Here is a 24,313-nt window from a genome sequence, read left to right as displayed (position 1 = left end):
CCAAGGCTAAAATGCACAGCAAATACCAATTTCTATGCAGTGTTTTCCAATTTATGAATCTCAAGTGTTAGCAAGATGTCAAAGCAAATCTCTGAAGAGTTCATCAGGCAGCCGCTTGAAGGGAAGAAATGAGGCATCTGATCTTTTTGTTTCAGCAGTGCAGGCTTTTGTGAATCAGAACGGGCTCAAAGGATGTGATGAGTCGGCAGAGATCTTATTAGCACAACCGGAGTGTATTATTCAAAGAGCTGGGGGATGCTTGCCTTTCTGTATCTGATTAAATTGTTATCATCCTGTTGAATTTGATTTGAGTTTTGACGACTACAAAGCTTTTCTTCATGGACTTTAAATCTGAGGACACAATGGAGGAACAGAAACACTGAAACTTTTTGGCTAAGAAATGTCTTGCTTTATTTCAGCAGGGGATCGTAATAAAAAAGATTTACCCATTTCAATTTCATGCATTTCTAGGATGTAGATAGCCTGGAAACCAACTTGTATCCCACTACAGTTTTATGGACAGCAATGTTGACATCTCTGTTTGGCTTTATCATCATCATCTTGACCGCTCATCCCGTTCGGGGACTGGAGCGTATCCCAGCTGACATTGGGCAGCACAGAGAAACTCCACAGAGAAAGGCACCTGCTAACGTTACCATATTAATGTTAGATCATATCTTTTTTTTCTTTTGGTGCTTTTTTATGAATTTATTCTGAGAGTATAGGACAGTGGATAGAGCAGGAAACCAGGAGGAAGAGTTGGGAGTGACATATGGGAAGAGGGCTGCAGGTTGGAATAAAACCCAGGGACTGTAGCCTCTGTACATGGGGTGCACAGTATGACAACAAGGCCAAACTAACTGGCAGCCAAATGTTAACTAATGTCTTGATGCATGGCTAATTGTGTTTCCTGTTGCCACCACCTTTGTTTGCCCTTTAGACATGCTAAGATGTGCTTATTAGCACAAAGCACAGTTGGCACTGAGAGGCTTGGTTTATGATCAAGAATTACTAGGCAAACAAAATAAATTGTTTGCTATAACTGAAGGAAAATAGGGATACGTTTCGTCATAAACCTGTGTTGCAAATGTTGATCAATTTCAGGCTGCATCACATCAGCAGAAAGTTGACTGACGGATCACAATTACTTGTAAACGTATGCTCAATAAGGCCCAAAAATGCATTTTCCCTGTTATTATGTCTTAAAATATATCTTTTTTTTTTTTGGGCTCTCTTAACTTTATTCTGTTCATAGCTTTGAGGCAGACTTACGCAGCCCCAGCTCTAACCTGCTTCAGGAGTTATAGCTTCTGTAAAGTGTGAGGTTCAAAGCAGACAAGATGGATCACTGAGGAGCTGCTCTGCATATCTGTGATGAACGACTACCCTCTTGGGTTATAAGCAAATTGTAATTAAAGCTGTGACCAGTAGAGTTTTAAATTTGATTACAAGTAAAACCCTTCAGAGGTGGTGTTTAACAGCATCACAGTCACAGTAACAGATGTGGACATTTATCTGTTTAGAAACTTATACATCACAAAGTTGCCCTGTAGGGAGAGAAAGACAGCTTTTTCTGACTATAAACTTGCCATGGTTTCTGTATGTCTGGTTAGAGATTTCTGTGAAAAATACAAAAATAGCATACAGATACCCTCCATCTGTGGCCTTTCTGATTTTGTGGAAGCACAATGTGGCCACGTGTGAGCATTGGGAGCAGGACATCAATAGCATCCTAAGCAGTGCTCCAGTCTTGCGTAACCACAGAGCAACTAATTGCATTGTCAGAGCAAAGGTGAAAGCTTGCGTCTATTTATAGACTCTTAACGGAAACATCAGCATTATAATCTAACCCTATTAAATCTATGGGAAAGGCAGACAAAGCAAGCTGGTAGCTGTTTTCTTTAGGGTGACACTTTTGGACCAACATGTGTCTTTAGTTCAAGATGTCATACAAAGAATGGAGCGAGTCATGTGGTCATGTATGCTTTACATCAAAATGTTTGCCTCTGTTCCTATCAGAGCTGACTGTAACCCTGTGCTATATATCTCTTTTTCCAGATCCCATCATTCCAAATTTTATTTGGTTTTGCCATAGCCCAATCTCTCCATCATTTCTCATTTGCCTCCTCCTTCAAGTGCTCCTTTTTCCACTTTATTAAAGAGGGTACAGCTGTTGGTAGTGGTGTTTTTTTCAATGGTTCTGCCATCTGCCATGCAGAGTAGCTTCACACTGTTTGCTTGCTGTGAGGCAGTCTTCTTCCTGCTTTGGTTGAGTACCCTCCTGTGTGTAGCAATCAGTCCTGCACAGTTTGTGGAAACTTGTTCTTGAGTACTTGTGAATTCAAGCTATGGTGAGCAGAACAAAAATATACCAGTAGTCTTATGACTATACTTTTTTCAAAGCTATGAGGTAAGTCTGCCATTGTTTTTGAAAGAATAATGGCAAGTTAAACATTTAATGATGAATTAAATACTCCAGAAGCAGGGCTTTAAGTTCGGAGCAAGCTATTCAACCATCCTTGGCAAATTAATGAAAATTAAACAATGGGTTTAGTGCTGCCTACTCTTCATCCCGCTAACCCTCTCAGTCAAACATCCAGTGGCCACTCGGAACAGTTCTTGTATGAGGTGGCCTATTTTTGTTCTTATTAAAGGGGTTCACACTTCAAGATAATCAGTCAGATTATGGGCCTGATTGCGCCCTTCCGCCAAAAGTCAGCCAAGTACCAATTTTTGGTGATTTTAAAGATTATCTCAGTACATTTTCCCTGTGGTGTTAAGAGGGATTTTACTCCCCTGATCTGCTTGGAAGACACTCTGATTCAAAATTGTAAGAATTAAACATATTCATTATTAATGATCAGATATCCAGTTGTGTGTGAATGGGGGGGCTGTCTTTCTGAAAACATCCGAGCACACGCTCTGTGGATTGTCATGTGAAATAAAACAATAGCCAATCAGGAAGCAAGCTGATTGAGGAAGGGAGCACAACAACCGCAGCTATGGCAATAAAGCATAAAGTCAGATGAAAGTCATAAATTGGGGTTCATGCTAATTTGTGGCAACAACACAACTGTTTGTATGTGTTCTGCAAAACATACCACAATCCAACTGACAGAAATTGCTATTACAATGGATGTACCAGGTAGCTGAGAAGCTAGCATTGTTTTTAGCTTGAAAAGAATCCTGTTGCGTGTTATGTTTGATTCAAAATTTGATTTGACTGAAAGATTTTGTAAGACTTCCAGATTCAAAACTGTTACATTTTTCATTGTTTGATGTCACATGAAAGGTCTCTTACATTTGCTACATCAAATAGCAGGTCTAGACCGTACTCTATGTTAAATTATTAAGAAAGACCCAACATCAAGACAGGATATGATCCAGTTCCCTCTTATTGACATGACTTGATCTTATCTCATCTTAATCCACCATGAGCATTGCACCACACAGTATTTAGCTAGGAACGGCAGCAAGGAAAAACTTCCTTTGAACAGGCAGAAACCTCGTGTAGGACCAGACTCGTCTTAGACAGCCATCTGCCTCGACCGATCTCTAAAATCCTTTAGTGTGGGCCAGGATATCTGAATGTATCCAAGTGAGTGTGATAAAATTGAATCTATCGGTTACCAGGTTTGTAAGAGGAGACCATATCAGCACCCCCCTCATTTTGTATTCATGGCGTCGTGAAGATGTTGGCTATACTGCAACATGTTAAAGCCATAATACATCCTTCCTTTGGCCGTTACGTTAATGTTATACGTCCAGTGGTAAGTGGCAGCATGTGACTCAGTCATCGACCCGTTAACTGAAACTAATGATCGTACAGATGGGTGACCTGTGTCACCCAAAATAATTTGAAAAAGAGATGAACTCAAGGCAACAATAGCTTGATGAGTGGTTAAAAGAAATCTTTTCAGTCTTAAAGTAATTAAAAAATGAACAAATATCTATTTCTTTCAGAGTCAGATGAATAAAAATGTATCAAGACAAAGAATTACTAGTTGCTATTTGGTTAAGCAAGGCTGGAGTGCTAGTGATGTTCCATTGCCAAAGCCTTATTGTACCAAACACAGAGCATTAAGGACACAGATTGAGGAGGACTGTCTGTTCTGATTCCCAAGACTCTTTTTGTCTTTATCTTCTGTTCTGCTTCTTTTCCTCCATCTTCTAGTTTAAACTGTACCTACATTTTCAAGTTTGTTTGCTTATAGCAGAGCTTTTAAGTTTGTCATAAGATATTTAATAATGTTGTTAGGCTGTTTCTATGAGATATGATAAAAGGATGAATACTGATTTTAGGAATTAATGTTTTTTCAGAGGTTCTTGAACTTAAAAGCTGTGCAAGGCTTCAGAGAAAATATGTTTATAGAAAAGAAATGTAGTACTTAACGAGGAGTACTACCATCATGTTTTAACCTTTCAGTTGAAGTGCTGATGCTCTGATAGGCGCTGAATCTTTAAAGGCCAGGTATCTGGATGAGTTGACATCTGCTGGGGAGGCTCCTTTTCATTTGAGCAGAAGCACCAGATGCTTTCTTCACACCACAGCACCTCGACAGAGATGTTCTGTCCTCAGATGAAAAACATTGTAGGAGTGACAAATTAATGATATGAAGGGTGTCTTGAGGGGTGAGTTAAAGTTAATTCATGCAGACTTTTTAAGTTCTTCCTTGCAACATGGCTCCACTATAAATACTACTTGTGACTGATCGATCTTTTGCCACTTTGTTGCCTGCTGCACACAAACAAATTTCACGTGGCAGTTGTGGTCAATATCTCTGACCTGGATACCCAGCTGCTTTCCAACACCATTTTAGTCAATACACAAATTCATTTGGTCCACTGATGATGCCCAAAGTCAAAGCATTGATGATGTAGCTGTTGATCTATTACGCTATTAAAATAGAATTGACGGTGACAGCATATGAATGGTAATGAAAGTAGGTTGGTTGACATCCGAGTGACTATCATTGGGTAACCTCTTTATGATCCCATTGTGTGCTGAGCTGCAGAGGTGAAAGTATGTCACACTGCAGCAGCTTGGTGGTCTGGACATCTAGGGCAGACAATTGAAACTGGGCAAAGCCAGAGGACAGTAAACCATTGGAAATCAGTTCTTCTGAGCCTGACATGGTTCACTTGTGCGTGTCAATTTCAAACGATGGTCTCAGGCTCGAGTCTGTACAGAAAGAATCACCAGAGATATTGCCAAGTAAGGAAAAGATGGCAAATGATATGGCCACCCTGCGGCGCCAACCAAGATCCAGGACATCATCGACTCGGCAGGATCGTGGCTCCTGCTCTTCCACCGCATCCTGTCCTGTTTTCTCTGGACCATACAGCGACCAGGAAGAGGAGCCACCCCTACGCCGCCAGTCCTCTCCTCTACTCCAAGGCTCTCTTTCTAGTCTGCCTAATTCCACCAGCTCAAGCCCCAAAGGATCCCTCTCTAGCCTTCAGGGATCTGTTTCCAGTCTCCAAGGATCGTTGTCATGTGTTGAAAGATCTTTGCCCAGCTTCCAGGGCTCTTTATCAAACCTGAGAGGATCAATCTCTAAATTAAGGAGGCGTTCACTGGGCATCCTGGAAATCACAAGCCCCAGCCCTAGTGAGAGGAGCATCAGTCCCAGCCTGCAGAGTGGCAATGCTAGCTCCAGCGATGATGATGGCAGCTGGGACACGAACAGCTGGAGTTCTGTGGCGACTTGCCTGCTACGGACTCCTGTCAAACAAGACAGCAAAGAGGCATCACAGGACTCAAGTGGAAAGTCTAGCACCGTTGAAAAGGCACCTACCTCTTCCAATACTAAACCTGAGATCATTTACCAAAATCTTATCTTCTCACGTCCTGCTGTCAAAACTGAAAGCAAAGGAGGTTGCACTCCCAAAACTCCAACATTGCTGAGGAAAGACACAACAACCAAAAATGTTGTATCCTCCAGCCTGAGCAAGAATGCTTCCACAATCTTACCCCACCAGCGAGATGAAAAGACAGAAGACAAGCGCAAGTTCTCGCAGTTTCTGAATGAGGTGACCGGTAGGGTGTTGAAATCCAATGGTTGTCCTCCCCAACAGCAGTCCACCCTTCAACATCGCTACCAGCCTCCTCCACCACCGCCGCCGCCATCAACCCCTTCTAAGTCGTCTCATTCATCTCTAACAACAACTCTAAAACCAACAGCAACAAATCCTCAACTTTCACCATCCCCAGCACCAATAAGCATGTGGTACAACCCAACCAGCTCAAACCTCCATCCCATCAAGGAGTACGACTTAAAGAACATTGCCAGCTCCATCCACCAGTGGAACAAGACATTGCCCACTTGCAAAATCCTGGAGCCAGAGGATGTTTTACGGAAAATAAAAGGGGAAAGTCACTCTTACCCCGAGCAGAACCTGGAGCAATGTACAAAGATTCAGGCACAGCCCTCCACTGGGAGACTTTATCTAGAGACAGACATAGACAGAGTTAGGCAGCTTGATGAGCTAGTGGCTAATGGCACCCTGGGGAAAGAGAGAGTTGAGAAAGGACTGGAGAAAGGCATAGAGAGAGGGATAGAGAGAGAGACCAGGATTCCATGGGAGAGAAATGGAGGCTTGGGGATAGAGAAAAGTAAAGAGAGGGAGAAGAAAAAAGTGAGCCCCTGGGAGGGAGAAAGAGAAATGGAGACAGTAAAGGCACAGGATAAAATGGGTGACAGACCTAGCTGGGAGAAAGACAGAAGGATGGAGAGAGGGAGGGGAAAGGAAAAGCAAGCAGTACCAAATAGATTTGAGCCCTCTCTTCCTCCATCAACTTCCAGTGGACGGAGTAACCCTTGCCCTGTCTTCAGCTGGCCAGAGGGGTTCCCCAGAATGTCCTACAGGTCTACCTCACTACCGAGACCTGTAAATATCATTGTGAGTACCATTACTTTCACAGATCATTATTTCAAAACCCATTTAACCTCTGCTTGAAGAGCAATGCTGAGAGTTTTGGTTGATTATACTCTGTGATACCTTTGCTCCAAGTGATGGGTGACACCAATCAGAGTTGAATGGGATTTCTTCTCACTTTAACTGGTGCTTATACCAAAAAAACAAACTACCCTGAAGAGTTTATTTCAATCTATAGCTGTGCCTTTTCTTTCTTTAAGAGCTGTGTATAGTCACTACCGGATATACAGTATGTCCAGTTGGAGAAGAATTGCCAGCCTGTGTGATGGCGACTGTTAAGAAACTTGAACTTCAGGTAGTAGAGGGATGAATATCATGTTTTTATATAAGGGACACTAATTATAATTACATGAAAAGGCTTTTACAGAAGTCCAGGAGCTCATAATAAGTCTAGAGTGATACAACATAGTCTGCTTGTAGCACTTGAAACACTTCGACATACTGTTTATGATGCACTTGGCTGGTTCTTGCAAATTTGACTTTTATCCAACTGATTCCATTTGCAGTATTCTAAATGTGATTTTTGACAGTGTTGGCATTGGACCCACTAAACTGTTTGTGCCTTGTATGTTTTTCTCTCAGCACCTCTTTTGGCAGTGTAAGGGTGTAAACTACCATCTGCTATATTGCTATTGTTATACATTTAGAAGCCAGCTGCTTCTTTGTACCTGTGAGAAGGAGCAGAGCTGCATTTACCATGATTTGATCGTGGATCCTAAGAGGGGTAGTCCAGTGGGAAGTAGAGAGCATACTGTTTCATTATAACATGAATGTGTTTGGCGTATAAACAAAAATTGCTGCCATTGCTGGAAAGATTTTATTGTGAAAAGTATTGTGTAGAAGTTTTAAAGTGGCTGAGTGAAAACAAGAATAAATCCAGAATGAATTAATTTGGTTCTTTCGCAGAAAGAAGTTGGTACAACATTTTTAATTTTCATATTATTTTGAATGACTTTAAACCACAGGCAGATACACAGAAGAGGGTTGCAGTTACAGAAATATGGATTTTATTATATAATATGCGGTTATTACATCATCCTCAGTTAATTTGATATCGGGTATTGTAAGGATAATTGCTGTGATCATTTTATGAAATTATATCTTGAAAGTACATACACTCTCTGTGCAGCTGTTAGCCCTGTTTCCTCATCATGCAGTAAGAGCTGACATAGATTACTGGAAATGAGCACCCAAATGAATGAGATTACACAAGCCTCTGATGATTTCACTCACTCCTCATTCAGGGCTTTGATATGCTGTATTGCATCACATTGCTCCTTGTTATCTGAATATTACTCCTCTGAGACGTACTAGACGTGAATCATTCATATTTGGTGTTTTGCTTAATCACCCTCTTGCCATACAAAGCAAAATCTGCAAACACGATTATTCATTTACTTGATGTGAATGTTTAAACTAATCAGGAATATAGTGCATGTGAACAGCATATCCTCACTGGTACTCGTTCTTTTCAAACATAGGCTCTAAATCAAAGCATAACCTGCAATTTGAATGAATCTTTTCCCCCAAGATGTGCTTTTTCACAGCCTGGATGCTCTCGAAGGAGTGCTTCTGTAAAGGTCTATATTACTTCTCATTTAAATGCATTAGCATCTTTCTGCCCTCCAAACATCCAACAGATAGATAGCGAAAAAAGAAACTATTGGTCCCTTTGCAACATGAAAAAATAAAGCCACCCTTATTTGCTGCATGGCTTTCAAACAAATTTCACTTTCCTGCTTGGCTGCCTGTGTGAAGGTAGCTAATACATTAATAATTTAAACACTTTCCTCCTTCTTTTTTATGCTATTGAGCCTCAGGCTTATAACGCCACTCAGTACTGTGGCCCCTCACACCATGCTGTACTATTGTACAAATGCTCTGCAGCTAAATGAGGGAACCTTGACCAATGTCCAGTAGGGAGGAAGCAGGGTGGTGTTGGGGGTGTAGCTTTTAGGTTCTACTGAATTTACTGGTGCAACTGTTTGGCTGTAGAGTGGGTGTGTGCATCGAAAGCAAACCCATTGTCATCAATACAGACAACTTCTGAATGGCAGCTTCTCTCAGTGTTGGTAACTTGAAAGTATGTCATTGGATGAACAGGAGAGACTCAATGGCTGTTTTCAAAACCGCCAACTATACTAGCAATTACTGATTTGGCCAAATTCTGTATGTAGTGTGCAGTACGTAAACAAGAGAAAAATCTGCAGTATGCCAAAACTCCCCAGATGTTGGACTGATTCGGTAAAATTTCTCAGTATGCAGTGGACCAGTCTCCCTTGCTTACTGTTTCCCACAATGCACAGCGCTAACGTTGCGCTTCTTCTTTTTTCTGTATATGATGGGGGGCACTCAGTGATATGAAAATTATTAAATTCCATATAAACCACTTCTTAACTTTTTAAATCATAAGTGGATGCTAAAGAAGCAATTTTTCTTTCAGCTTGGCCGTTGTTTACTTCCGCTTTTCGAAAGCGGAAAGCATACTACATACTAAATTCATACGCAGTATGCAGTACGTACTGCGTACTACATTCGTAGGTATTATGTAGCAAGCGGCTTTGAAAACGCCCGACTTGTGATTTCAAGTCAGGCTGAAAAGTATGATATTTGTGATTAATATATGATACAGTTTACATAAAAGTTATTTAACTATAGAAGCACCTTCTGAAAAGGAAGAACAGAAAAGACACTGAATTAAATGACCATGAGTTTTTGGTTTGATTTGGTTTGGTTTCAATAAGCTTCAATTGTTTCATAAATATTTAACTGTATACTATATGCTAACATTAAATTGACACAGTATTGTAATTTTTTGCGTTTACATATTCAAAATTGACCAAATGACTACAGCTTGATATTTTGAGGGGTTGTTTGCAGCCAAAAATAAGCTTGCACTTCCGCTCTATAGGTTGTTGTAGCCTCTTTCAGCACTGTTTTGGTTTTAGGTAATGCATCTTTAATGTAACTTTACTACTATATTACAGAAACTGCAGAAGAAGAAACCCAAGACGATAAATGACTGATAGAGTCATAATAGAGACTAACATGAATAATGCTTAACTGTTTACAATACCAAAGTCAATATCAGTCCAGTCCAGTATATATATGGACACTACACCTCGTCAATCCCTTATGTACAGGTATTCAGTTTTATCCAGGAAAGTGAAAAATAAGTATGATAAATCAATTACATTTAGTGTGTTAATGGTATCCAATTTGATACTTCTGGTCACCCTTTTTTGTGATCTAAAAATCATAGATATTCACTCATAACTTGGACACGTAACATTACATTTTGCCTTTTTCACTGAATGAGAGTGCATCACTAGCTGCAGCTTCAGATTACCATTCAGCGACACCTTCCAGGAATGCCAATCCACCCCTCCTCCTCCCTCTCTCTGGGCTTGCCCTCCCCACACAGAGCGATGCTGGGATAGAGGGATGGACAGAGGAGATTACTGAGCGTTGTCTCATTCAGTAGCTGTATGAGTCATCCTGCTGTATCACTCACAGTGTTTGTAACACCTACACAACACCAAGAAGCAAAGCACACACCTGCTGACAAACCCACACTGCACTATCATATATGTATCAGGTCTTTACCTGTTACATTTGTTATACCTCACTGAATCTCCAACTTCAAATCCTGAGACTGGATGTAACTGCAGCCAACTCTGCACACCTACATTCTTACACACACAAACCTACTGCTGCACTAACAACACTGTAGCAACATCTGACTTATGAACTCTTAAATCATAACCGTAATGATGAATGTTATTTGGAGAGGGTTTATCAGCTAAAGGCTGGAAAGGTCCAATTACTTATCATTTATTTTGGACCTTGGCTGCACACATATGGTCTGCTATTTCACTTCTGGTCTGGGGATGCAGAGAAATTGGTTCTGCACCAAAGAATTAAGTCCAAGTGAAAATGTAAATTGTAAATGCTCCTGTGAAATCCCTGTCATGCATTATTCATGTGCCCCAAACAAACATATGCAAACAAGGGTCTGTTCTTCATCTCTATTTCTTTATATGAAGATGTGACGTGGCATAGGCCTATCTAATGGAGTGCAGTCTGAGCTCTGTCTTTTATGATATTTCATATACTGTATTGAGGAAAATATTTTGGGATTTGTCATTATTTCCTTTCTTTTTCTGTTTTCTTTTTTCCCACTTAAATGTATGTCTAAATTACAAGCTAAATACATCCAGAGCTAAAACCAAAAAGCATTTGGCTTAGCTTGCTGGATAAGAGAGGAACAAGCTAGCTTTACATTAAGCCTCATGTACACAAAGACTTGATATTACAAAAAGAAAAAGAAGTTGATATATTAATGAGTTTAAATGGTGCCTATCAATTCCATGTGCCAGCCTTATAGCTAGGATAGGCTAGGCTAGGCCCATATCTGTCGAAGATATTTGCCTAATATCTATACTGAATACCAAAAGGCAGCTAGCTAAATCCAAGTTAGTTTATTAATGAGTTATTGGGGTACATATGGATCGTTTTTGCTAGCTGGTTAAGATTTATGTTAGACTTCACTAACACCCTACTGGTGCTATATTCGCATTCAATGTCAGTAACCTCTATATTTGGCAGAGGAGCCAAGAAGTGCCATAGACAGCTTGCCGGCATGGACGTTCCAGACTACAGCTGCTACGGACGTGCCGGACTCAAACAGCAACAGCTACTACTACGACTATCCGTCTCATCTCTCTCTCTCTCTCTCTCTCTCTCTCTCTCTCTCTCTCTCTCTCTCTCTCTCTCTCTCTCTCTCTCTCCTGTCTTGAAGTTGGGTCTTTGTTAATAATTTAACATAGAGTATGGTCTAGACCTGCTATGTTTGTAAAAGTGTCTTGAGATAATGTTTGTTGTAATTTGGCGCTATACAAGTAAAGATTGAGTGATACAAACACATCAGTGGTGTTGATCCTCTAGCTCGAGGCAAAAAGGCAAATACTTATTTTTTCAAAGGATGATTAGACTTGTATGGGATTGCTCCCGTTCGTTTATCTCTTACTCTGTCTTTTGGAACTCTATATGGTCTATCATTCATTCTTTTTGGTTTCTTCTCTGCATTCAACAGCTACAATATGTACGTCTGCCTCTAAGCCTTGGGCATTTCCTTTACATTTCTGCAGCACACAGCATTTTTCTTTAGCACAGTTAATCTGTCATTTCTTGCTCTGTCTCTCTCCCTCCTCCTTCATTCACTAAATACTCTCATACTGACATGTTTATGTGTGCCAGAGAGTGAGAAATAATGGATATATTTGTTTGCAGATGACACTCTGAGAGCTCGTTAACACATAAGAGGCTTTCCACAGTGTGTGGCTGAAACAGTGATGCTGTATAAATGTGCTTGATAAATAAGTCTAATCATTTACCCTCTCTTTTTTCTCCTCCCTGCAGGAACCTGATGGAGAGGTGCAGCATAACACAAGGTTAGCGACTTTCACTTTTACCTCCTCCCCTCCCAACAGTGACACCAGCAACACCACACCTCTCTCTCCCTCTCTCCTCCTTTTCCTTCTTTTCACCATCACTCCTGTAACCCCTCCTCTTCTCACACACCTCCTCCTGCTCCATTCAGCTCCCTCTCTCTCTCTCCCTCTCTCTCTCTCTCTCTCTCTCTCTCTCTCTCTCTCTCTCTCTCTCTCTCTCTCTCTCTCTGCCTACCAGCCTGTCTCCAGTCAGAATCCGAGGAGGCTTTTTCTCAATGCATGACGCTCTGATGGGATGCACAGGCACATGAATGTTGTGATCTTATCTGCTGAAAATGAGGCGAAAAGCACATAAACGGTAAGGCAAAAGAGAAAAGAAATGCATGCATGTTTTCATTAGCTGCTTTCTGATAAGTGTGTGTAGTTGCCTAGCCACTCTTGTGAGAAAAAATATTGTTGTGAGTATCCTCTGTACCATTCTGTCCATGTGTTGCATAGTCTGAGAGCTGTCACTGTGGGTTTCTGTGCCCTGCCGTGTGCATTCAACAGTGCAAGATGTTGGGGGAATTTGAATACATGCTGTGCAGCATGTTTGTGTAAACTGGCTTTTTGTTACTGTAATATCTGCAGCAAGGGGAGTGAGTCTGTAAAGTCCGTTTGGTTTAGTTGGAGTATACCTGTGGATGTTTTGTCGCTCTGTCAATTCAGCTGTCATTTCGATTTTTACTGGCGTGAGAATAATGAGGCGCCAAATGTTTTCACAGCCCTCAATTAACTCTCATATTCATTCACTGGGCAGGATAATACCACAGAGAGGCAATTATGGCCAAACAAGCACATCATGAGAGAGAAAGTTGTTCTCATTAAATCTAACTCACCTTGTATGGAAGCTACAGGAAAGGTAAATCCACAAAGTAAGATAGTTGAGTAGAGAAAGAGGGAAAGCAAACTGTATTTTAGAGAGTTCATCATGGAGCCTTCAGGTGCCTTTGTAATCTGCATGTCAGCACATTATGATCCTAACATCTTGAAGTTAATTGCTTTCACCTCCAGCCTTCACCTGCAGCAAGTGAGGAAATATTGATTTTTGGAGATGATACCCGCTTCCTGTTACATAATTAAAGCAAACAGCACCCCGGATAAGGTGTTGTCCTCGGGGAAACTTTGAAGTGAGTTTCAGACTAATCATACAAAGGAAAGAGCTTAATTAATCCCAAAGAGGGGCAAACAATGAGTGTTAACCCTTTCAGTGTCCTTTTCTGCGTTATGCTTCCTGTTAATGTATCAATACTTCAAAGAGGACAGGAATGCCGTACATGGCATGACAGGCAATCTTGAAGTACAAATATCACATTAATCTTACCTTCATGTCAAAAAATCAATTGACAAATCAGTTTGACATCTTCCTAATCTTAACTCATCACAAAGACAACTTTTCAAGTGATACATTCCAAACTTTCCATTATTTTAACTGCGAAAAAAACCCTAAATGGATGCAAAATTTGAAGCATGAAACTCAGAAAGGCTGTCCCACTAAATCATCAACCTCACTAAACCCTAGCAGCAAACGATGCGCAGCACCTCCACAGTTTTCTGAAATGGTTCCTGTCAGAGACAATAACACCAAAGGCTGTTTTGTTTGTTACTTGTAAGCTGAATTAGATCGATGACAACTAAATTGAGAACGTTGTGTGCCGATGAAGTCACTGTCTTCACATCCAAAATGTAGACTGTGAGAGGAACAGAGAAGAGAGCATTGAGAGAATTTTAGTGCATTAAAGTCTGTTTTCAAAGATTTACAACTTTAACATTTGAAAATAGAAAATAGGAACTTTGCTGTAAGTTTAAAAATGTACCACCTTGTTCAAGCTTCAAGATTTAGCGTTCTTTGTTTTCTAGATTGCTGCGGTCTCTGTTCTTTTATTGGGTGATTTTTTTGTTATTGTCTTTAAGAATTAATTTTCAAAACTGTACACTTGCCAGTCAGACAAAATAAATACTTATAAATAAAGTTTTCTAAAATCATCACTGTCAAACTGCATGGGAAGCCAAAATGATGTGCGCATTACGTTCTTAAAAAAGGATCCTGTGTCCCTGCTCACTGACAGATTGAAAGCTACATCTCTTGAAGTTCAACTTCAAAAAGAAAAAAGTTTATACTGTTTGAATTTAATTTGAAAAGGAATTCAATGAGTCCAAGGATAGGGAAAAGTTTTGTGTGTATATCCTGTATGAGTGCATAAAATTCCAGTTACAGGTGCTCTATGAGTTTATTTTATGATTAACCAAGGACAGGAAAGTGATTTAAAAAGTACAGAGAACCAGCTCGATAGCACAGAGGATAACAGTTGTATTGGCTTCACTGGACTTGCGGTGACTCTTAATTAGGTCTCTACAAATGTTTCAACTTTCATTCATCAGCTTTATCTACCAAAGATCCACTTTGCCTCCTGGCTTGGCCCCTAGGAGACATCACTCCCCCCTCTGGGCCTCTCTCTGACTTTGAGGAATATGCCTAAAGAGGCTTTGTTTGTTCTTTCTCTAAGCCAGGCACGTAGCATCCAAAAGCAGATGCTACACGAATGCTCCCTTCAGGTTAGCCTGCAGCAGTTTACCCCCTCCACTCCCTCTCATTCTTCTGTCTAATTATCTCTGAGACGATGAGATCACAGATTTATTCAGGAGCAGTTTGTGAGGGTGGACTGTGAGCATCTGGAGATGAGGGATCTGCCTTGGAGCGTACTCAAGGGGTTGGTGTTGTCTTTGAGTGTGCACATGTATCTGTATTCTTGGATTTAGCCTGCTGTGAATCACATGTCCAAGTCTTAAGACTCCCTCTTTCTTTGACTTCCCACCTCACCACCCTGGTCGCTCCCTGGACTATTGGAGATACGCCTGTCTGCCACACAGCATTTATAAGGCTCTGTCGAAGCCAACAGGACAGGCTCAGCTGAGCAACATAAGCCTCTGGAGCACATATACAGTGTTGAAGTCCATGTAATGTATGTGAGACGAGTAGGATGTGTGGCATTTTAATGTCACATATAAAATAAGGAGGATAAGACTCTTCAACACATAGGTTTTAACTTGATCTCACTGGTCTTTGGGTTACTTTCTCTCTTAAGACGTTTATAAATGCATTAGCTTCAATCCCGATCTTCTCTTGGTTCAAACACTGCAGCTATATCAACAATAATTTGTTAATACAGCCTCTGTTGTGTGGCAGGCTACAATAAGACATGCACTTTCACAAGACGAGAGGTTTTAACATGTACTAAACAAGCACACATAGCACCCTTACCAGCTACATGTTGAACAAATGTTGCACCTCTTGCACCCATTACACCTCAATAAATACTTCAATACACCCTGGAGGGCTGTGCAACACTGCTGTATGTTCATCCTACATGCACACAATCTCACCATCCCGCCTGCAGTTTCATGCATGGTGGATTTCCAGATGTCCAATCTGTGCTGTGATGATAAAGAGGAAAGGCTTGGAGGTGAAAAGAACAGGATTCCTTCTTCAAAAGCGTAATGTGGTCGTCATGGCCCTTTGTAGCTCTTTATGCTCTGCAGTGCTGAGCTGAGACGCTGTGGAGGGACAGACTCCTGTACACTGTCATCTCTGAACGCAGCTTCACGAGTTATGATGTGTAGTTTAATCAATTATGTATTACATTTGGATGTGTTGTTACGTTTTTCACAGGGTTTGATTCGCAGTTAGAGAAGAGTTTAGACATTTAGGTGGAATGAGGTATTCTGCAGTAACTGAAAATGTAAAAATAGTAGACGACACAGCTGTGGAAAAAAGCAATGTCAACAGAGTGTTTGTGTCTGCAAACAAGTAAAGGCTGCATCTCCTCAAAGCAACTACAATCAATAAATTTATATTAACAAGCAATTACCCGACTTCTTCTGTGGGAAAGACGTCGTTAAGTACACAGACAGTTTTACCGTCTTTCAGCTCATGTTTCTGAACCACTATTTACTTTGTTGGTTCAGTCTCACTGCTCTCATCTCCAGCTTATTTTTTACCTTAATCGGGCAGGCAGCTGCTTTGGTTGAGTCCAAAACCAAGTTTAAAAGCAGAAAAGTACAGAAACAGGTGACAATGCTTGAATTCAATGCCACAATCTGTGGTCAGCTGGAATGCTGACGAGAAGCCTGTGACTGGTGAAAAAAACATGGTGACAGCATGTAGAAGCTTTGTTTTTGTACCTTTTGTCTACCAGAGAGGAAAGTTCCTCATTCTTATCCTTTTTAGGGGGGAATCATTTCACTATAATTCCACAGCCATGGTGTTAGTACTTATAAAACTATTTTATTTTCTCATGGAAGTGATCATAATCATAATCATAACTAAACCATACAAGATCAAAAGTCAAAGGCCCAGGTTTTCTGTTCTTTGCTCTGAGTTCAGCATCCTGTTGGCACCACAAGGCAGCTTCAAGCTTTTGGACAAAGGTGGTGAGGAGTCTCATTCCCACACTACAATAAGCCAATAGAAAGCTGTGAATAATTTTCCTCTCTGATTTGAGGGAAATTGTTCATAGGACTTGGAATCAATATATGGCAAAAAATCAATCAATCTTTATTTGTGTAGTGCCAAATCACAATAAACGTTTTACAAACATAGCAGGTCTAGACCGTACTCTATGTTAAATTATGAACAAAGACCCAACACCAAGACAGGATACGATCCAATCCCTTCTTACTGACAGGACTCATTCTTATCAAATCTCAATCCACCATGAGCATTGCACCTTGCAGTATTTAGCTAGTTACAGCGGCAAGGAAAAACTTTCTTTTAACTGTCAGAAACCTCGAGCAGAACCAGACTCATGTTAGATAAGCCACGGCCAAGTGGGGGTTGGAAAGAGGGATAGGGGAGATTGAGAGAGAGAGAGAGAGAGAGAGAGAGAGAGAGAGAGAGAGAGAGAGAGAGAGAGAGAGAGAGAGAGAGAGAGAGAGAGAGAGAGGAGAGAGAGAGAGAGAGAGAGAGAGAGAGAGAGAGAGAGAGAGAGATGATAGTGATGAGACAAATTGTAGTAGTAGTAGTAGCTGTTGTCGCTGGAGACCGTCCCGTCCACAGCAGCAGCGACTCAGAGGAACCTACAAGACAAGGAAGCTCAGGGACTCCAGAAAGGCCTATGGTTACTAACTTTAATAGGACAACTAAATAGGACATTACTGTTTATGTTGAAGTTCAACTTCAATTTTTGAACCTGGTGGTTGGGTTAATTTTGGTTAAGTTATATTGGGTTAGATCAAATTAGGTAAGAGTGGGTTAGCTTGGACTTGGTTGGCTTGAGTTACTTAATTTGTACGTTAAGGTGAACAGTTTTACCGTGAGCAAGGCCTTCCCTTAAACAAACAGTTAAGGATGAGACATATTCAACAAAGCGCCAATTGTGCTGGAAACCTAAAGAGAAATCCATAGTTAAAATAAGATCAAATTAAATCACAAGTAAAACAAGGTGAATATGAACTAGTTAAAAATAATAAATACGCCATCAATCAACTAAAATATTGTGACAACAAGAAATCAAATTAACATGTGCCACCAGTAAAAACAAGATAAAGGAAAACAAGATTAAATGATCCTTAAATATTCAGTAAATAATGCAGAATTTTGCCTTTATATCATCAGAGCTGTTTTGCAACCTGTTGATCTCACTGATGGCTGCCACGGCTGATTTTGTATTCCTTAGTTTAACAGGCTGGTGCTGTATGGTGGAAGCTTAAATTTACTTAAAGGGTGGGAATCGTCCTTTAACCTTCCTGTTATGTTGCGGGTCAAATGAACCCTTTTTAAAATAAAAAATATATATATATATATGTTAAAAGTATTTTTCCGCTATGAAACTTTTCTGCTTGGCTTAATTAGCGTAATCAACATATAAATGAAAATGGCTCATTTCACACATTTGCAACCCCCCCTGCATGTTTATATTACATAGATACTGGTTGTGGGTCAATTTGACCCTGCAGTGAAAGTGGAGGCTAAAAGGGGTCAGAAGTGTCAAATACTAAATGTTTCCTGTCAACAGTGTTCATAAAAAAACTGAGTGAGTTTTCCTCATTGACCCATGATCCGTGCAAATTACAGAACACCATTGCACTAAATATTGATGTAAATGGTTAGTAATTGAGTTAATAATGAGATTTAAAAAAGTTTATTGGGATTTTTTTGGGTTCTGAAGCTAAGCTCTACAACTGTTTATTATGCACAAATCTGGTTTCAGCTCTGCCTACTGTATCATGTTAAGATTTGAGTAAGACAGTTTCTGTTTAAAAAAAACCATGACACCAAGCAAACAGATAAATACATCCAATGAAGGCATAATAAAATAAGGAAAATCAAGGTTTTGTGGATGCGATGGTGTCCCTTGTCACATACAGCTTCAATGTTTAGCTTCCTGTTTACCATTTGCAAATATTTGACCCTTGATGGTCGTGACTCCTTATTGGTGGCTGAGGAGTGGCTCTCTGGACGAAGGATGAAGTGATCGCCAAAGTTAGTAGAAGGATGGTATGATTGTCACTAATGAGTTTGGTAGAGTGATAACTATGGGCAAAGAAGGAACAATAAATTGTTATAAGAAGCAGCTGTTTATAGTTACAATCATTAACCCACATCTCAGTCTGCCGAGTGTTGTCTTTCAACAGTCTGTGTGGCGATCTCTCCTTGCCTCTCCGCCTGGCTGAGAGCTCAGGTATGTCACGACTGTGTTGTCGTGGCAACCTGAGTGAGTGCTGAACTCATTTTCTTTCACAGAATTTTAACAATGAAGAAATCTTAACTCAGCCTGTGGTCTTAACACAAAATCTATACCCGTCCCTCTATCTTTCCATCTCTGCCGTGCTTGCATAAAAAGGTTATGAAGGGGTGAAGAGCACAATGAACTGGAGGGCTGGAGCACTGTGTAGCTCCGCAGACATAATGCTTCTACTTATGTCAGGAGAAACAGATAGAAAGAGAGGTGGAGGACACAGTGTGGGTCAGGCTCTTGCACAATGGAACATCAAATCTTTATCAAGTTTGTTAATTTGACTGCAGCTCTCACCACCACACAGCGAAGGGGAAAAATAAGGCAGAACTTAAAAAGACCTGGCAGTATGCTTTCAGCTATAAAAGGAATTAAATTAAGAAGCCAGCTCAGTTGTTTTCTTGATGAGAAGAGGAATATCTTTGAACTTTATTTCACCTGATGTATCTTGAGTCTATTTTTCGAGTTGTTCCCCTGAAGGTGTTCTAACAAATATCTCTGTCTCTCCAAAAATCACTTTGAAGTTTTGACTATCCTCAGCAGACATTAATGCATTGTTTCCATCCTTAACCCAGAAAGAAATGTACACAATGTCAAGAGAAAAGCAGCGAGGTGAGATTCAGGGCTACCAAGTGGTTCGGAGGTACCAATACATGCATGTAATCTCATTCTTACTTTCCCCTTCTCAATCTTCAGATGATGAATTCTTTAATAGCTTGTTGAATTGACGAAGAGTTGTGATTTAAAGGTCTTTCTGTGGGGCTTGGAGTCTCTCCAGTACAGTTTATTTCATACTTTCACATTAATTTATGAGCTTCTCTGACAGCATTTTTGAGCAGCACAGAAATAGAAGAAGCTGGAGTTTTAGCTGAAGGCCAGTCTCGTGCTGACTGAAAAGCCCAATGATGTTCAGTGACTTCACTTCTTAATTGGCCTTTAACTTGAGACCAGAGCAGACTGAACCAGACAGACACTGTTTTTTGGGGACCCAAACATAACCTGCAGTACTGCCATATTTTTCCTTTATCTATTGCTTACCAAGTACATCTTTTCATCTTCTTGCTGGCAATTTCAAAGAGACAAAAATAATACTTTTATAAACTACAAACCTGACCCATTTGAGCTTAAAGTTTGCACAGAAAATTGTATGAATATGAGTGATCTGAAACTCCTGAGTGCAGTAATTATCAGCTAGAAAATAAGCAGGTATATGGTGAAGACTGAACACATTTAAAGTCAACACTTGAAATTCTACCATCCCGAATTTCAGGCTGAAAAGCATGCTGTCAACTTTTTCTGAAGACTGCCTTCAGGCAATTACAGAGGGATTACATCACATAGACCCCTGATATGAAAGGATGATTTTTACAAAAAGTCACAAAAAACAGGGAGTGAAAAGTTTTATAAGGACTCGTTCCACAAAGTCAATCATCAATCTTTATTTGTATAGCGCCAAATCACAACAAACGTTATCTCAAGACGCTTTTACAAACATAGCTCTATGGTAAATTATTAACAAAGACCCAACCTCAAGACAGGATAAGATCCAGTCCCCTCTTACTAATAGGACTCGATTTTATCTCATCTTAATCCACCATGAGCATTGCACCTCGCTATATTTACCTAGTAACAGAGGCAAGGGAAAATATCCTTTTAACAGGTAGAAACCTCCAGCAGAACCAGCCATCTACCTCGACCAAGTTGGGGTTGGAAAGAGAGATAGAAGAGAATAAGAGAGAGAGAGCGATGATAGTGATGACACAGATAGTAGTAGTAGTAGTAGTAGTAGTAGTAGTAGTAGCAGTAGTAGTAGCAGTAGTAGTACTAGCAGTAGATGTTGCCGCTGGAGTCTGGCACGTCCGTAGCAGCTGGAGTCTGGAACGTCCAGAGCAGAAGGACGTCTAAGGCAGCGACTAAGAGGAACCTACGGCTAGTGCCCTTTCCTTTTTCCTTGCCCCTTAAAAAGCTTTGGTCCACTACTTAATTTTAAAAACGCCCCCAAAGTGAAACAGGCAGTGTGGTACCACCCCTGACGAGTAAATTAACCTCCCCAAGTGGACCCTAAGTGGATGTTTAACTGTTTGCTACCACACCAAAGCTGACAACACAAACTTGTTGCTCAGTCATTGTCATGATGGCTCAGACTCATACACAACCTCACTGTGTGCTGTGCGGTGACAGTTGATGATTCAGACAGTGCACAGATATATTGGACCATGCAGCATAATAAAGCAGGTTTTTATTGGACTATGAAGAGCTATGAGCTGCCAGTGCCTCGCTGTAGTCAGTGGGGTTTGGCAGCAGTTGCTTACAGATGGGGCTGTAATTTAACTCCTGTTTGAAGTGCAGTATGTGTCTATAGATCCTCTTCATCATTTAGATCAGTCTAAAGCCAGGTAAAGCTTTTCTACCAAGGAAAAGTGGCTTTATGTCACTTAGCTTAAAGACACTCAGCTGTGAGTTGGTACTGACTCACTAATTGGTGATCATGGAAGCTGTCAACTAATGAAATTTAATGTTTTTTTATTGCCGTATTAGCTCCTACCTTAAAGGACGAACAATTAACATTAAGGTGCTTTCCTAAGTTGTAATTCTTCCTCCTGCTCAAACTGGCGACTCCTAAAGAATTCTCACTTCAAGTAATGAAAAAAATCTACACTGCTCATTCAGTGTATGCTTTTATAAAGCTTAGCTCAAACTATTGATTCTTTCTATTGATTCTCTGAATTGTCAAATCAAGAACAGTTAATTCTTTTTCAATAAAATTCACTTTTCAAAATACACACAAAAGCACACACCAGTCTTGAGCTGAACAACAAACGTGCACACCCAAGCTTGATGTGTTGAATCTCCCCCTGCTGTGGCCCCCCTGATGTGATCTGATGTGATCAGAAATAGTGCGAAATGTGCCTACAAATTGTCAAAATGGATTGAACGCTCACTGTTTCCTCTGATGCTTGTTAGGCACACACCGAACACACACACACACACACACCTACACACCTACACACACACACACACACACCTCACCCTCTCACACAAATAAAACTTTACTTCTATGACAGACGTGCTGTTCAAAGGGCCAAGGATACAAGAAGGAGCCGGAGGGGGGATTGGTGAGTCATAGCGCAGCAAGAGGAGGAAACTGTTTATTATCAGATAATTTATCCCCAAGAGCTTTCTGTGTCGAAAACAGAATTATGGTCACAGAATCTGACAGTGAATTCAAACATATTTGCTCCCTGGCATGGAATTGAGTTTGGCATTACCCGCAACAACATGGTCAGGGCTGAAACTTAAGTCTGTTACTCTTTATGAGGTCCCTTGTTTATACCTTCATCAAATCATTAATAAATGTAACATTTAAAATCAGTACTCCAGGCGTTTATTTACAAGAAGTTTGACTTGCAGTTTTAATAGTTCTGAGGCCAACAAGTTCTCTCCTTTCACCCATTTAAAGTTAATTTTCTTTTGAAGTGGAGATAGAAATTAAAGGAGACATAAACAGTTCTGGGATGGCTCCTCGGTTGCAGTTTGTGTCTTCAGGCAGAGAACTGTGTTGACTAGTCATCATGTTTGCTCTGGTGACTTAATCCACAGAGCAGTTTTTTGGCCGCTGGTACTGGAGCATGCACAAGAGACTGTTGTATTTCTGGAGTCTTGCATCGGAAGAAATTCACAACTCATGCCTCTGATAGAAAGCTTCAACCACAGTGGTGGGCCACACCAAGGGAAAAACTTCAAAAAGTGGTAAAAAATGTTGCTAATTATCACCAGTTGGGCTTATGTTTGGTTAATTTGGCTTTTGGGCTGTTGAGTTGCATCAATCAGAGTTATGGTTTGTTTGCAGGAATGATTCTGGCTTATTACGACTCAGGTTTGATTTTATAGTTTTGGTCATTATTTGGTCAGTTGCATGATAACAGTCTTCTGGCTTAGCTGAAATAATTTGGCAAGAAAAAGAGAAAAACATTAAATTTATTACCCATCGCAAATCACAATGTGGCAACATTATGAACAGTATGGCATACTAACTTTCAGTTCCAATTACTCATAACCTGCAACTTGAGCAAGCTATGCTTACAGTTGAGTTGAAAAAAGACCCCTTGTAGCTATTATTGAATCAGAGTAGTTTGTCAGGGCCAAAGTAAGAAAAAAGGACAAAGTTATGCTCCAGCATGACTTTGTTGTCATGCTGTGACTTTGAAAGTCTGCTGTGAAGCTTGGGAATGCAGAGTGTAGGACTTGGAAAGCTGTTGGTTGCACCTCAGCTCAGTTCAATAGTCAATGAAGCTTTCTTCTGACATTGATCACAATACTTAACTTCTTTTCTTCCAATTAAATAGATGTTTTGGTGTGTAACTAAACCCCAAAGCTAAAGCTTTACATTTTGGGAAATACCAGGAGAACATTGGGTTGTTCACTACACAACGTACTCACACTATAAAGTGTACGTTTTAATTTGTGCTGTCATTTTCGTGTGACTGTTTTGTGACATGTGCTGCTGACCTCTTGGCCAGGTCACCCTCGTGAAAGAGATCCTGATCTCAATGGGTTTTACCTGGTTAAATAAAGGTTAAATAAAAAAAATAAAAAACACTGCCACCATTTTCCTCCGTCATCCCAAAGGGTGGAAGCTCAAATGTTGTAGATGTATCTGTTCTACTGCTGTGTTGGTTGTTAGTTGGATAAATTGAGGTAATCTAACAAATGATTATGTTTCGCTGCTTATTGATTTCCCATTGACTGAAAAGACAAAACAAACATTGGGCTGTATGTCAAGGTTCAACTATGTATTCAGAAACCTATAAGTTGCCATTAGACAAAAGCTAACGTTGTTATCAGGTAATGCAGAAATGTGCTGTCAAATTTGATCTTTTTCCTTTTGAAATATGACTCAATACTAACCTGGATTTTCACCACCCATTGACTCTTCAGTTGTTGATCAACCAGGAAGTATTGAAGTGATAACAGTTTTTAGATTCCCTACAATTACACAGCTTAAATCCTGTAACACAAATGTACTACAGACTTTGAGTTTCCCCATACTGTAATCTGGCTGATTAAAACTGGCTGCCTCATGAATACAATGAATTGTGGTTTTATAAATGCCGTTTTGCCGGAATATAACTCAAAGGTTTAGTAACT

At 40.3% G+C, this 24,313-nt stretch overlaps 1 protein-coding gene across 1 annotated transcript in view; it reads left to right on the top strand.

Moving 5' to 3' along the window:
- The window catches only part of LOC117806126 (brain-enriched guanylate kinase-associated protein), a 98,835-nt gene that overhangs the window by 37,535 nt on the left and 36,987 nt on the right, over positions 1 to 24,313 (top strand). Inside the window, exon 5 of the mRNA XM_034674832.1 lies at positions 12,361 to 12,392. Within this exon, the coding sequence (XP_034530723.1) occupies positions 12,361 to 12,392 (32 nt within the window). The remainder of the gene's footprint in view (positions 1 to 12,360; positions 12,393 to 24,313) is intronic.

The sequence above is a fragment of the Notolabrus celidotus genome, chromosome 22 (genome assembly GCF_009762535.1).
Source record: "Notolabrus celidotus isolate fNotCel1 chromosome 22, fNotCel1.pri, whole genome shotgun sequence".
In the NCBI taxonomy this organism is placed as follows: domain Eukaryota; kingdom Metazoa; phylum Chordata; class Actinopteri; order Labriformes; family Labridae; genus Notolabrus; species Notolabrus celidotus.
The sequence above is the reverse complement of the archived record's forward strand: the minus strand, read 5'-3'. Positions and strand labels throughout refer to the sequence as shown.